The sequence below is a fragment of the Doryrhamphus excisus genome, chromosome 12 (assembly GCF_030265055.1).
Source record: "Doryrhamphus excisus isolate RoL2022-K1 chromosome 12, RoL_Dexc_1.0, whole genome shotgun sequence".
Lineage (NCBI taxonomy): Eukaryota > Metazoa > Chordata > Actinopteri > Syngnathiformes > Syngnathidae > Doryrhamphus > Doryrhamphus excisus.
This window is the reverse complement of record NC_080477.1, coordinates 9,177,320-9,190,019: the sequence shown is the minus strand read 5'-3', so window position 1 is coordinate 9,190,019 and position 12,700 is coordinate 9,177,320. Positions and strand designations below refer to the sequence as shown.

At 41.1% G+C, this 12,700-nt stretch overlaps 2 protein-coding genes and 1 long non-coding RNA gene across 7 annotated transcripts in view; 2 read left to right on the top strand and 1 right to left on the bottom strand.

Annotated features, from left to right (window-relative positions):
- Positions 1–12,700, bottom strand: part of LOC131139352 (uncharacterized) — a 95,600-nt gene that overhangs the window by 45,941 nt on the left and 36,959 nt on the right. For all 5 annotated transcript variants that reach the window (XR_009132233.1, XR_009132235.1, XR_009132234.1 and 2 more), the window contains exons 2-4: positions 6,351–6,548; positions 5,690–6,278; positions 5,370–5,516 (exon numbers count right to left, since the gene is read on the bottom strand). This is a non-coding gene — a long non-coding RNA (uncharacterized LOC131139352). The remainder of the gene's footprint in view (positions 1–5,369; positions 5,517–5,689; positions 6,279–6,350; positions 6,549–12,700) is intronic.
- On the top strand, positions 990–7,610 carry obi1 (ORC ubiquitin ligase 1). Its single transcript, XM_058088873.1, has 6 exons — positions 990–1,148; positions 1,340–1,475; positions 1,907–1,998; positions 2,691–2,912; positions 3,021–3,109; positions 5,386–7,610. Exons 1-6 carry the CDS (start codon positions 1,077–1,079, stop codon positions 6,659–6,661), a joined length of 1,887 nt encoding a protein of 628 aa, XP_057944856.1. The 5' UTR covers positions 990–1,076; the 3' UTR covers positions 6,662–7,610.
- pou4f1 (POU class 4 homeobox 1) lies at positions 8,159–11,196 on the top strand. The gene is made up of 2 exons (XM_058088874.1): positions 8,159–8,549; positions 8,862–11,196. Exons 1-2 carry the CDS (start codon positions 8,427–8,429, stop codon positions 9,852–9,854), a joined length of 1,116 nt encoding a protein of 371 aa, XP_057944857.1. The 5' UTR covers positions 8,159–8,426; the 3' UTR covers positions 9,855–11,196.

The following is a 12,700-nucleotide window of genomic DNA, read 5'->3' as shown; positions in this document are numbered from 1 at the left end:
GATTTTGAGCTATATTAACCCTCTGGTACATTTAGAGTCCTATGAAATCTGTTCAATTTTTTCCGAAAAATTCAATTTTTTCAGTTTTTATGTTTTAGAATTCCATTTTGGGCGCCTTTTGGGTTAGTGAATAAAATGTCTGGTAATTAAACGAAAAAAATCTTTACATTTATTGATGCAACATCATCAATATACAAATTTTTACAGCGATTCAGAAATGGTTTAGCTTCACCTACAGTAGCAAAGCCAGGTGTTGGTCGCTCTCTGGCCACCCCAATGAAAAATGTCTGGTTCTGCCAGAGATATTAACGTGCAATAACTACTGTTGCATGCTCAGGTACATCTCTGAGCTCTTTCACTCGCTCGCTTCCTCTCGCTCAACCCATCTTCACACTGCTCACTCAACCGTTTTGCTAGTGTGGCGTGGATAAGGGCATGTTCAGTGGTCAAATGCATGCCTGTTGGTCACTCTCAGGGAGGGGAGGGCACTGTTGTAATAATTATTTTTTTCCCAATATTGCTGCAATGACTGTCTCAAAGATGGACTAGTGGCTTGGGGTTGACGGGTTGGTGACCCCTGACCTAAATCATCATCATCACTGACTTGTCATGAATTCAACTAATCACCTAGAGAAACAAATCAATTGTGTGCGAGTCCCACACAATATACTTTGTGAGTCTTGTTCACTGTCCTGTTTATTTACAACAACCACAGTTATAAATCTACAGCTTTTTTATAACACATACCTCCATTTGTAATTGGGGAACTTGAAAAATTACATATCTGGTCTTTTGGACCGTCTATTAGAGCAATTAATGGCTGAGCAGTGTACAGAAGACATGTTTACAATGCAGTGTTCTGATCATAGTGGCCATCCCTGCGCAGGGCTTAATCCGAAAGTGGTTTTCAGCAGTCAGCAGTCCAATTTCGTCGGTCATATGGGTCCTGTATTGACGATTTGTGAGTTTCTAATCTTTTTGGCCTTTCTGATGTTCCGTAGTTGCCGGATTTGGCGCGAGCGTCAACACTTCCTGTTTGCTCACTTAGACCTCCAGGGACGCCCGTGTGTGGAAACATGGCTCTCAACTTTCAAACTTCGACACTGTGCTTGACTCTCCCAATATCGTGTCAGATATGCCTCGGAAAGGTATTTGTTGTTCTCTCTGTAAAGTCGTTAATCGTATGATACGTGTAATGTATCATACTACAACAACATTCCGGACGTTTACGACGTTTGTGTTGGGGCGACGTCGAATAAAATGTGAATTTGCTTTAAGTCCTTTGTCTTGGATAACGAATCATGACCATGATGACGCCGACTTTCTATTTACTGTATAGGTCAGACAGCCGGTTATATGTGGCAACCACCACGTGTTCTGTTCATCCTGCATGGAAATGTGGTTAAAGAAAGCAAGCCAGTGTCCGACATGCAGAGTCCCCATAACGGCGGAGAACCCCTGCAGAGAAATTATAGGTGAGTACCAGCCGGTACTGTGTAATGAGGTGAAATACATTGTTTGTTATTGGAGTTTGCAGGCGTGCAACTGAATTGCACCATGGTGTTGTTGCCTCTTAAGGGTCTGTAGTCAAGTAGTCAAATATAAACAAAAACAACTCTCAATAGCTAATGATAATATTGGACTAATTATGTATGTCAGTGTTATGAATCTGATTACATGTGTGAAATTCATAATGTTATTGATGTACTGATTATGAAATATGGGGCAATTGTGTGTGTGTGTTTTAATTGTTGAAATTTATATGTGAATGTGAGTCTTTGTCAAGACTGTCAAGTTATTAGCCACTGTTATGCATAATTTTCACTTCACCTCTTCCCCTTATTGGGATGTTAAATACTCTTTATTTATTAAATCACCGCACAATGTCTGTATGCTACTGTTATAGGAGGAACAAATGAGAGCGATCACACTGAGAGCCCCTCTGTGAGAAATTGTCTCAGGAAAACAAGGGGAGAGCTCCTTCTTCGTGAGTATGAGGTATAAGTCCAACAGGCTCTTCATACAGTTTAATCAAATATTTTTTAGAATATCAACAACCTTTTATTTGTGCCATCGAGGTAGATTCATCTTTCTGCGTTCTGTAATATTGGATAAAGGAATACATGTATAAGCACTTGCAGGAAGGGGAAATGTCATGTTAGTCATGTCTGAGCAGTTGGTGCTTTGGTGCCATTGGCGGTGTTTGTTTAGTAAACTGGTACCTCTTAGATAACCTGTCCCAATTTCCATACAAAATGGAACTAACCCATTAAGGACAAATGGACATGTTGTTATGATGGACGGTAGGTAGGAGAATTCAATTTCAAAATCTTATTTCTTAAAAACATGCATTCAGGTGAAAGCGTATGGACTGGTCTTTTTAGCAAGCTATTTTTTTTTTTGTGAATTTTGTCATCATCCACAATTCATCCACACATGTCTTTCTCTTTTCTGTGTTCTCAACAAAAAGTTTTGGAGTAATGTCAGTAATTTTACACAATGAAACATGTTAATTGTTTCATAATATCGTCAAATAGTAAAAAATAAAGAAAGTAATTGACTGTAAATAGCATACTATATGCATTCCTGATCAAAATTTTAAGACCAGTGGAAAAATTGCAAGAAATGGATAGTTGCTGTGAAATGCTATGGTTGCTTCCTCCATTTAAAATATTTCTTTAATTTGACAGGAAGAAATTGAATGTCTCATCAGAGATAACGAGGATCTGAAATCCAAAAATCATAGTCTGGAGCTGCAATTGAGAACAGCTTTGGATCCTTCCAGTATTAACCCTGTGCAAGCAGACGACAGAAGAGTGGATCCGTCCATCATGGAGGAGTGGGCAAATAGGCTGCAAACAGCCAAAGATGTTTGTGATCAAGTAAAACAGGATCTGGACAAGCTTAAGGAGGCATGCATCATTTTAATATTATACTTTTATCGACTCTTTTTCTTATATTTTAATCACTTCCCCTCTTATGAAAACTCCTGGTAAATGTGTTACTGTTGTCATCCTCAGGCAAATAAAGCCTTAAGATCTCAAAATGTTGACCTGGTACAAGAGAATATGAGACTGAAGGCCGAGGTGGTCAGCAGATCTCCACAAAAGTAAGTACAATATTTTATTTATTGTTGGTTATTTTTAAAAATGTTGCTTAGGACTGATGTAGGTCTGTTTTAAACTTCTGGTTATTCAGTGAAAGTCAAAGTCCTACACAACTGTTTGACATGTCTATACAATCGTCCCTTGATACAGCGCGGTTTGAACATCGCTCCTGTGCTCTATAGCTGTTTTTCAAAAATTAATAAATGATGGCCCATTATTAGTCAAAAATCAATCTCTTAAAGAGCCATATAAAAGTATTCTGTTCATTTGGCGTCAATACTGTTACAGTGATGACACATATCTTTATATTGCATAATTTGCATTACCTTAACTTGCGGTCATGAGTCCTTGCAGTCACACAAGACAGTGAAAAACGTTATCGTCCTATTGTGCTTTTTGTGCTTTCTGGCTTCTTACTCTCTTACTTGTCTGTCGTCCCCACTTCATTTCAAACCTATTCTAAAGAGAATAGAATAAATAAATTGGAAGCTAACTAGTTGGCTCAGTAGATTGGCATTGTTAGTAGCGGGAGTACGGGTACGTGTACGGGTGGCGAGGCGGGCAGCAAATTTGAATGTGTTTAAGAAGATTTGGTGGGTGTGCCAAAAAGAATGCTGTGTGATGTAATGAAATCAGTGAATTAGGGTTTCAGCTGCAGGAACTCAGGATATGTTCTTGAGGTAGTGAAAAGCTGTTGTAGTGACTGCTTTAATGTGTAGGAGAAGGTGAGTTTTACTGTCAAAGATAACTTCAAGGTTCCGGCAATGGCGTGAGGGAGGAGAGTCTGATGTCTTTGGCTGTAGAGGTGAGGGAATTGGAGCCTATTAAGAGGATGTCTGATTCGGTACAGTTGAATTTAAAGTGATAGTTTGGATTTTTTTTTTTACATGAAGTTGTAGATCCTAGGTGAGGGCTCAGAAAGTGCCTGGGTACCCTACACCGGGGCCTCCTTCTGGAGCCAGGCCTAGACAAGGGGCATGATGGTGGCTGAGCATACACCCATGGGGCACGGCCTGAAGAGGCGACATCCAGAGGATCCAACCAGAACTGGACACGCCGTATCAATTAAGATGGGGGGTGTTTAAGTCATTGTTGATGTACTACAATGCTGACATTGATAGTCAAAAATCAAAATGTCTACAGGGCTCTAATAATGTTAAAAGGCTGTTTTTAGAAACCCTTTTGTGCTTTGAGCATGACTGCGTCTCCATGCAAGATCCAAGATCCATAAAAGCATGCTTGGATGAGTTTGGCATCGAATATAAATCCATCAAATACCTTCAAGGATAAACTATAACAGAGATTGTCAAGTCCTACCTGACAAGACCTCTGACCTCACAAAGGATATATCCTCTTCCCAAAAGAATCAAGGTAGTTGTACTACATCTGCAATAGGTAGCCAACTTCATGTTTTCTTTTTACTTCATGTTTTATTTTCACCTCCTGTATAGGTCAGGTGTTTCAATACTTTGACACTGAAATCGTGTATATCGGCCGACCCCGAACCGACTCAGAAATGGGTTGTTAATTATGGTATCACACTTCAGAGAAAATAAAATAAGTAATTTCTTAGTTAGTTTCCATTTTATCGACAGTTGGACTCTGTGGCTTTCTTAATTTGAAAATGATATGTCATCAACAATCTGCATCACCACTCAATATCCAAATTGTCGCTACTAAGTGAGGACCATGATGTGCACAACTCCAGAAATAGTTTAGTGCGCCTCATGATATGGTAGTATGGTGGGTTATATTTAGGTGTGTTCAGTAGTTTTATACATGACCACTAGTATGTAATATTTTATATGTACATTTTTTTTAGTCTAATAAAAACTGGGGGGTATACAACATTAACTTGTCACTCTGTCTTGTCCATCACTCTGAGGACATTACTGGTAATTTATTCCACTTTGGAAATGAAGTAAGTCCAGGTGCTATACATGTCAAGGTGCTGAGTGCCAATCATGGAGTCTTGTGATAAAAATGTTTTTGAGTAGATGAGGTGAGTAAAAACATAAGATTTGGATATAAATAGTTTATATGTATTTTGATAAGCATTAAAGATGTAAGGTTTTTGCAAAAGAGACATGCTTGATATAACATGATCCCGAATTTCCTGTCACTGTAATGTCCTTGTTTAGAAAATTAGGACTTAGGAATATATATATTTACATATATTATTATTTTATATCTATCTATATATATACTGTATGCTTGTTCCTTGAAATGTGTTTTCCTTTTGTTGGACATTATAAAACATACCATGGTCCATCCCCAGGTTTGGGCGATATACCGTTGCTGCCTTGGAAGCAAAAATCCAGCAGTATCAGCGAGATGTCGAACAACTGAAGAAGGCACTGGAACGCAGTGACCAGTACATCGAAGACCTGGAGAGTCGGGTCAGGACGTCTGAAAAGAGATGTGCAGAAATTCAGGACTCGTGTAAAAAGACCAAGCCCGGATCAGAATCTCTGAGCCAGCAACAAAAGATCAACATGATGATGAGAAGCCTCAGTGATAATGAAAGGGACTCTATCTGTAGCAATCCTGAGGGGGATGCTCTGGCATTTTCTCAAACTCACAGTTTGATGTTCTCCTCCTGTGTGGATCACAAGGACCCTCCCAAGAATCTCTGTGGCATCACCAATAAAGGCGAGGACTTAGATGGCACCTCCTCAGACTTCTTGCCTTCTACTCCCTCCTCTGCCTTCCGTTCCCTGACACTGAGGAGCCCTGGTGTGCGTGAGAAGAAAGTTGCGTTTAAACCTGTGGCTCACCTCAGGAGGCTCGATTTTGATGACTTTCCAAGTCCCGTGGAGAGCACCGCAGGGAACCAGTTCAACAGCGGGGACAAGTTCACCAAAGGTTTGCCGACTAATGCAGACATGGAATCAATGAAGCCTGTTTTTTGGGGGACTTGGAAGTGCTCAAAGTCAAATGACCAATCATCTCCGGGTCCAAGCACAGAGAACTTTGCTTCTGATTCCATGTCTGCAAATCTTGGTGCTGACGAGCAGGACAGTTTCCAGAAATCCAGTGAAGCCTCCATGGATGCGGCGTATCTGGACAAAATCTCAGAGCTGGACTCCATGATGCTCGATGGCGAAAGCTCCAGTAGCCGCGGTTCTCAGGTTTCCCTGGCACCTTCCCCTGCCGCCAACTTGGACCACACTGTCATCGCAGAAACACAAACCCACGTCAGCGTCCTAACGCCGTATACCACAGTGAATAACAGTGAGGCACCTGGAGGGCATGTGGGAGATGGTCTTGTGGAGGAGAACAGTGTGCCCGGCTGTGTGGAGAGCGAGGGGTCATCTCACAATGACGACCTTTCTTTTGATTTGCTATTTGATGCTGTGGAAGACACTAAGGCCTGTCCCTCTGGTTCTGTCAGTCCTGCAGGCCCAAGCCAGGATCCTGACACCTCTCCTTGCGGTAAACCTGTGAGCACATCAAGAGACAGACACACGTTCAATACAGGCCAGCCGACTAAAAGAAAGTCACACAGTCCCTTTAACACAAGCAGTCCCACTAAACTTTCAAAACTTATGTGAATGTTTTAAAAACACAATCTGAAACATGTTGCTTCAGGATAAGAGTTCCATTCTTATCTACTGTTACATGTAAGAACAGATAAATGAGCAGTTTTTGTATCAACCCTGTAGGAGTTCAACTGGATGTACAGTATACTACATTTTAAACATTGAAAAAAAAAATCTGACTTAGTTGTAGGACGTATTGTTACTGTTTTGTGTCACACTGCCTCTTCTTTAGGTACATTTACTGTTTACTTCCTTGTCTGTGCTAGAAACTGTTAAATACACAAAATGATGGTCTACTGAAAAAGATATAGAGTGTTAATGAATTAAATGATCTTGCAATAAGAATGTATGGAGCAATTTTATTGATTTAATTTCTCAAACCAGCTAGTTTTAAGTTTTATTGTTCTAGTTTTAGTTAGTTCAGAATGGTATGCCTTTTATTGTCTAATTGTTTTTTTTAAGTCTCAATTTATTTGACATATGCATAACAAGAATCCCCATTGCAATCATTAATTTGCTGTCATATAATGCAGAAAAGTGGCCCCTTTTTGCCCTGCTTGAAAGCTTGATGTATCCCATCATGACACACATTAACCTCACTCAGGCACCCAACAGTAATTCAGTTGCAGCAGAAAAGCACCTTATTTATTATGCAAATTTAATGATATCACGTGTATTTCACGTGCCGCTAATCGCTAACATGAAATTTTAATTGGACAACCCGTTGTACTTTGGATAAATGAAGTGTTAATTCATTGAGATTCATTAATTTAGGTAAAGACTGTACAAGGTTACACTGGAGTATTCAATAAATGTGTTTAGTGCCCAACTGGAGATGATGGAGATCAAACAATCTTGTTTTACATATAAACATGTGGCATGAAGTTAAAAAAAGATTGTGATTGTGTAATTATAAAATATGGTTGTAGTTTGCCGAGGTTCGTCATGTAATAGTTGACATTTTGTTTCCTAGCAACCTAGAAATGAAAACATATTAAACACCTTCCATAATGATGCTTTGCTGATTATGCAACACTGCAGCCACAATATTGAAGATCTAAATGTCTTATATTCCAAATACAACAGCATTATTATTGTGGTTGGGATGTCTAGTGATTGCATGATTGATATGTTTCTTAAAATATGACTAGTCTTATATTTTGTCAGGTGCAGGTATTTGTCTTTGCACTATGATTGTACAGTAGTATGAGGTACAATTTCCTCTTACACCAGGGAACAAATTCCTGCTGGATGAAGACCTGGCTAAAATGGAGTGGCCACTGAAATAGCCCCTCCTGTTCACATCCAACCATAAAGAACCAGGAGGGCAGTTCCTTGGCAGAATGGATGGAGTGGCATAAGCCCTTGAAAACCGCAGACGTCTAGTCTCCTGACGTTAGTGCCTCTGCCCTGAGAGCAGTTTTTTTTTTTAATCTGTCAGCCTTCTCACTACTCTACCACTTTATGTCTCGCGAGAGCAGCCTGGCTGGGCTTGACGAGATCTGAGGCGCTCAGGTGTAAGAGGCTCTCTCATCCCAGCAGTGGGAAACAGTAGACAGATAAGTGCGTGTGGGAGACTGCAGGCATCTCTGTGATCTCCAGGCTCAATAAGGCAGCGACTCGGCGCACACAACATTGCGCACTCGGCTGCATCACAAGCGGATAGACACAAAAGGATCACTGGCTTGTGTCTAGGACAGCCTTTTTTTCGGCTCTTTTGGCCAGTTTCAGTTTTACCCTTTCTCTCCGTGCACTTTAATTGGAGGCGCTCGCCAGGATGATGTCCATGAACAGTAAACAGGCGCACTTTGCCATGCATCCCTCCCTACCGGAGCACAAGTACACCACCCTGCATTCCAGCTCGGAAGCGATACGGAGAGCCTGTCTACAAACTCCACAGGTAAAACAAAAAAATATCCTTAAAACTTGCACCGAGTTACGAGTTTCGGACTCTGGTAGCAGGCACACTCCTGTGCGTAAATTCCAAGGGTCCTTTGCCAGCACGCTCTCAATATTCCAGTGCAATATTTTTGAAACATGCAAATCCAGACTTCACTGCTTTTGTATGAATTTTGATGACTTGCAACTTCTAAAGGAATAAAATAACTCCGTTATGTGGCACCAAAACCCCCACAGACAGATGCATTTATTAATGTTTCCTCTTCTCGTCGCTTTTCCTTTCCTTTTCATGTTCATCCTTTACTTTCCGCAGCTCCAAAGCAACATTTTCGCCAGCTTGGATGAGACCCTCCTGGCCCGCGCCGAGGCTCTGGCTGCCGTGGACATCGCCGTGTCCCAGGGCAAGACGCACCCGTTCAAGCCCGACGCTACTTACCACACCATGAGCACCGTGCCGTGCTCGTCGACTTCTACGGTGCCGCTGGCTCACCACCATCACCACCATCATCACCACCACCACCAGAACCTGGAACCCCCGGACTTAATGGATCACATCAGTTCACCCTCTCTCGCCCTAATGTCCAGTGCGCACGACGGGGCCGGAGGTGGAGGTGGCGGCGGCGGTGGAGGTGGAGGCGGCGGAGGACTTATTTCTTCCTCTTCCGCACACGCACACTCGCACATGCACGGATTGAGTCACCTCTCGCACCAGGCGGCCATGAGCATGAACTCGCCTCTCACCCACCACGGCCTCTTACCGGGTCACCACGGCGGGAGCCAGGCCGGCCCGGGGCTGACGAGCAGCGGGCTGCCGTCCATCAATGACTCGGACACAGACCCCAGGGAGCTGGAGGCCTTCGCGGAGCGATTCAAGCAGCGGAGGATCAAACTGGGGGTGACCCAAGCGGACGTGGGTGGCGCGCTGGCTAATCTCAAAATCCCAGGCGTGGGATCACTGAGCCAAAGTACAATTTGTCGATTCGAGTCGTTAACGCTCTCCCACAACAACATGATCGCCCTCAAACCTATCCTCCAAGCCTGGCTGGAGGAGGCCGAGGGCGCCCAGAGGGAGAAAATGAGCAAACCGGACATTTTCAACGGAGGGGAAAAGAAACGCAAGAGGACCTCGATAGCGGCCCCGGAGAAGAGGTCCTTGGAGGCGTACTTTGCCGTCCAACCACGGCCCTCCTCGGAGAAAATAGCAGCCATCGCGGAGAAGTTGGACTTGAAAAAGAACGTCGTGCGAGTGTGGTTTTGCAACCAAAGACAAAAGCAGAAGAGGTTGAAATTTTCCGCCACCCACTGATGGAGGGGGGGAGGAAAAAAAAGACAAGAAAACTTAAAAGTTGTGACTGAATTTGGGGACCAATGGACCGTTAAACACACACACACAAACACACACCATTTTCAGTCTTCACGCTGGTGCGCATTTCGGGCTTCGGACAAGAGGCGTCATACACACCTCGATTCTTTTTCACGTTATCGGTGAATGTGAAGTATGCAAATATCAGATTACACACTCCCTTCATAACCAAGGGAAAAGTTTGGCGACGTCGATTTGCCTTTTTTAGAAAGGCACAGAAAAGAGGAAAATTTGCTTGATATTATAGCGAGTTAATTTCTCCTAATAGGCCTATTATTTGAACTATAGCCATTTTACAAATTACCTCATTGATTGTCGTACTGTGTTTTTTGCTTTGACTTCTGTCGTTGTTGCTATAGAATAATCCACACTACTGTTTATTTATTCATGAGTTTATTCATAATTTCGAAGGCTGCTATTTAAAATTAAAATGTCTTTGCAAAAAAAACAACAAAAAAAAATGTAGGCCTGCATGAGTATTCTAATTCACAGGCAGTATTTTATCCTCTACAGGCTCTCACGTCTATAGCTACAGTACATTGATTTCAATTTGCACAAAAGACCCTTTATTAATAAGTTATATCCACGTGGTTTTGTATATACAAACATCACTTTATCACAATATTACAGTTGTGGTATAATAAAAAAAAGATTCCCTGGAAAGCATTAACATCACAAATAAATGTAAAAAAAAAAACATCAAGAGAGCACGAAAAGCCTTGTCTTCTGATGAAAACAACCCTGATATGTATTTTCCGTGTTTAGTTTGCAGTGCAAACACTCTATGCATTGGAGGAGGAATAATTCTAAATATTGTGTGGTACAGTAGAGATGTCTACTGCTATAGAACTCGCCTTGTGAATGGTGTATAAGTCACTGTTAACTGCCTGTTTTCACATGAGGATCACCACGTTGTTTGTCGTGTTAAATGTGAAGGAAAAAAAACCTTGTAAGTACTATTTTTTACTTTGTACACACGTATGTTTACAAAGCTGCGGCGACGTGTCTATCATGGAAATGTCTCTTAAAGTCCTCTCCTCACAACTTTCCTCTTTCTTTCATTCATTCATTCATTCATTCTTTAAGTGGTATTATTTATTCTGTACGCCAAAATTCAACAGGGAGGTGTGTCCCAGCGATATTCTAAAAAAAAAAAAAAAAAAAGTTAAATAAAATGAAACTTTGCCTTCCTGGTCGTGAATGGCCCACAAATAAATTTTGTTGTGTTAAATGTCTGTTCTTATGACTTCATTTAGATGAAGCTAAATAAAATGTTGGTAATTGATCTAATTAATTTGACTAATAATCATGTTCACAAACTCACAATGAAATATGTTACTTAATTATATCCACACAATGTTATTTATCTTTTAAAGCTTAAATAAGTAGCAAATAATTTCCCACAGCTCCCAAAATGCATTTTCTTATTTTGAAACTTGAAACATGTTTTTTTTCTCCTGCATATTAAAAAAACAGCGGAAGTCACCCCCCCTCACACTAGAAAGAAGAAATCAAAAGGAAAAAAAGAAATGCTTTTGCATAACCCAAAAATATTTACAGGCTCCTTTCTGCCAGTAAATGTTTCTATATTCAATTCCAGTTGCATTTATTAAAACACTTTTGTGAAAATCCTATCATGCAATTTTAATAACAATGTGATGCTTCAAGATGCAGATTTGTAGAAAGCAGTGTTTTTTTTTCAGGGAGGCAACCAGATGAGAGAAGCCACCGTTTGCCTTTTTTTGAGGTAATGATACATTTCATTTTTCCGCATTAAATGCATTATTATATATGAATATATTTAATGAATATTGTAGTAATTTGTTTGCATTCTTCTAAATTGTGAAAACCATGCATAATTTTGCACGTTGTTTTCTAACACTGCAAGCCACACACGGCAATAATGTCAGCACCACGAACAGCTCCGTTGGTGGACTGGGAGGAGTGATGCATTATTGAATACTTATATCAAACAGCTCTGGGCTGCTGTCTCTCTGCACAGGGGCTCTGGATGAAGTCGGGAGTGTCTGCCTTGCACAATAGCCTCTAATATGTTAATGGCCGTAGGGGATGCCTGAGGTTCCGTCCCCAGCTGGCTCGCCTACCATATGTCAGCCTGTTACGACAGAGGCCTCTATTAATCAGAGGCATATTTCATCAGTAACGTCACCGATATCATAACCCTTAAAGCTCCATCAATAATACGCTAAGGTGTTACTGCATGGGCCTGCAATATGGGCCTGCATCCAGGTGTGCCCATTCATTCATTTTCTACCGCTTTTTCTTTTACACCCTGGACTGGTCGCCAGCCAATCACAGGGCACATATAGACAAACAACCATTCACACTCACATTCATACCTATGGACAATTTGGAGAGAGATGACCAGTGGATACAGACACAGAGATGGCCAAGGGTGGAATTTGAACCCTGGTCTCCTATAGCTGTGAGGTCTGCGTGCTAACCACTCGACCGCCGTGCCGCCCCCCTCTTCTAAATTTCTCCGCCAAATTTTTTTAGTATTATTTTTATTGTAATTCTGCCCTTTTTTGGTACCTTTTTTTCCTACTCCTTCATTTTTCATCTGATTCAAAGCAAAAACAAATAACAGTTAATATTATTAATAATATTATTATTATTATTATTATAGTAGTATTATAATTATTTTCCACCAGAATGTTTTTTTCCTATCAATGCAAAGCATATTTAACCAATTGCAAAAAAATATGCAGTGGTGGTATGTTGGTGCATATCTGGATAACAGTACTGACCCAAATTTCTAACATTGC

What these genes read in the sequence shown, in the direction of transcription:
- obi1 (XM_058088873.1), top strand. Translation starts at nt 1,077, where the DNA reads ATGGCTCTCAACTTTCAAACTTCGACACTGTGCTTGACTCTCCCAATA. An exon ending in CCCCTGCAGAGAAATTATAG is followed by an intron (nt 1,476 to 1,906) that starts GTGAGTACCAGC and finishes CTACTGTTATAG; the next exon opens with GAGGAACAAATGAGAGCGAT. An exon ending in TCCTTCTTCGTGAGTATGAG is followed by an intron (nt 1,999 to 2,690) that starts GTATAAGTCCAA and finishes TTAATTTGACAG; the next exon opens with GAAGAAATTGAATGTCTCAT.
- pou4f1 (XM_058088874.1), top strand. Translation starts at nt 8,427, where the DNA reads ATGATGTCCATGAACAGTAAACAGGCGCACTTTGCCATGCATCCCTCC. An exon ending in CCTGTCTACAAACTCCACAG is followed by an intron (nt 8,550 to 8,861) that starts GTAAAACAAAAA and finishes TACTTTCCGCAG; the next exon opens with CTCCAAAGCAACATTTTCGC.